At 73.6% G+C, this 409-nt stretch overlaps 1 protein-coding gene across 10 annotated transcripts in view; it reads right to left on the minus strand.

Annotated features, from left to right (window-relative positions):
- The window catches only part of ENAH (enabled homolog (Drosophila)), a 258,824-nt gene extending 258,604 nt beyond the window's left edge, over positions 1-220 (minus strand). For 5 of the 10 annotated variants that reach the window (XM_019516531.1, XM_019516530.1, XM_019516529.1 and 2 more), the window contains exon 1: positions 103-216. In XM_019516531.1, the coding sequence (XP_019372076.1) occupies positions 103-107 (5 nt within the window). In that variant the 5' untranslated portion in view covers positions 108-216. Of the gene's footprint in view, positions 1-102 lie in introns of all 10 variants that reach the window. The other 5 variants (XM_019516521.1, XM_019516524.1, XM_019516520.1 and 2 more) reach the window with 3 other exon arrangements.
- Positions 221-409: the final 189 nt, after the last annotated feature.

The following is a 409-nucleotide window of genomic DNA, read 5'->3' on the forward strand; positions in this document are numbered from 1 at the left end:
CCCGCCCCTCCCCCATGCAGGGACCCCACAGCGACCCCCACCACACACACACAACGTCCGGGGGGGGTGAAGACCCAGCCAGCCGCAGCCCCCCCCGCTCACCTCATGGTGCTGCCCGGGGCGGGGGAGCCGCTCTCCTGTCCGCTCCGCAGGAGCCGGCGCTTCAGCGGGCAACGAGTCCAGTCCCGTCCCTTCCCTGCCTGCCGCGGGCTCTCCCGTGCAGCCGCCGGGCCGGGCCGGAGCAGACCACGGCGGGGAGTCGCAGGGGAGGTTGGGGGGGGATGAGGGAGGAAACGGGGCGGGCAGGAATGTACCAACGCTCCAAGTGGGGAGGAGAGTGAAAGGGGAGGGGCGATGCCGAAGGGCCGCGAGCGCCGACAACAGCGCGCGGCCAGCAAGAGACCCCGGC

This window comes from Gavialis gangeticus, unplaced genomic scaffold, assembly GCF_001723915.1.
Source record: "Gavialis gangeticus isolate Ggan-Ray unplaced genomic scaffold, GavGan_comp1, whole genome shotgun sequence".
NCBI lineage: Eukaryota > Metazoa > Chordata > Crocodylia > Gavialidae > Gavialis > Gavialis gangeticus.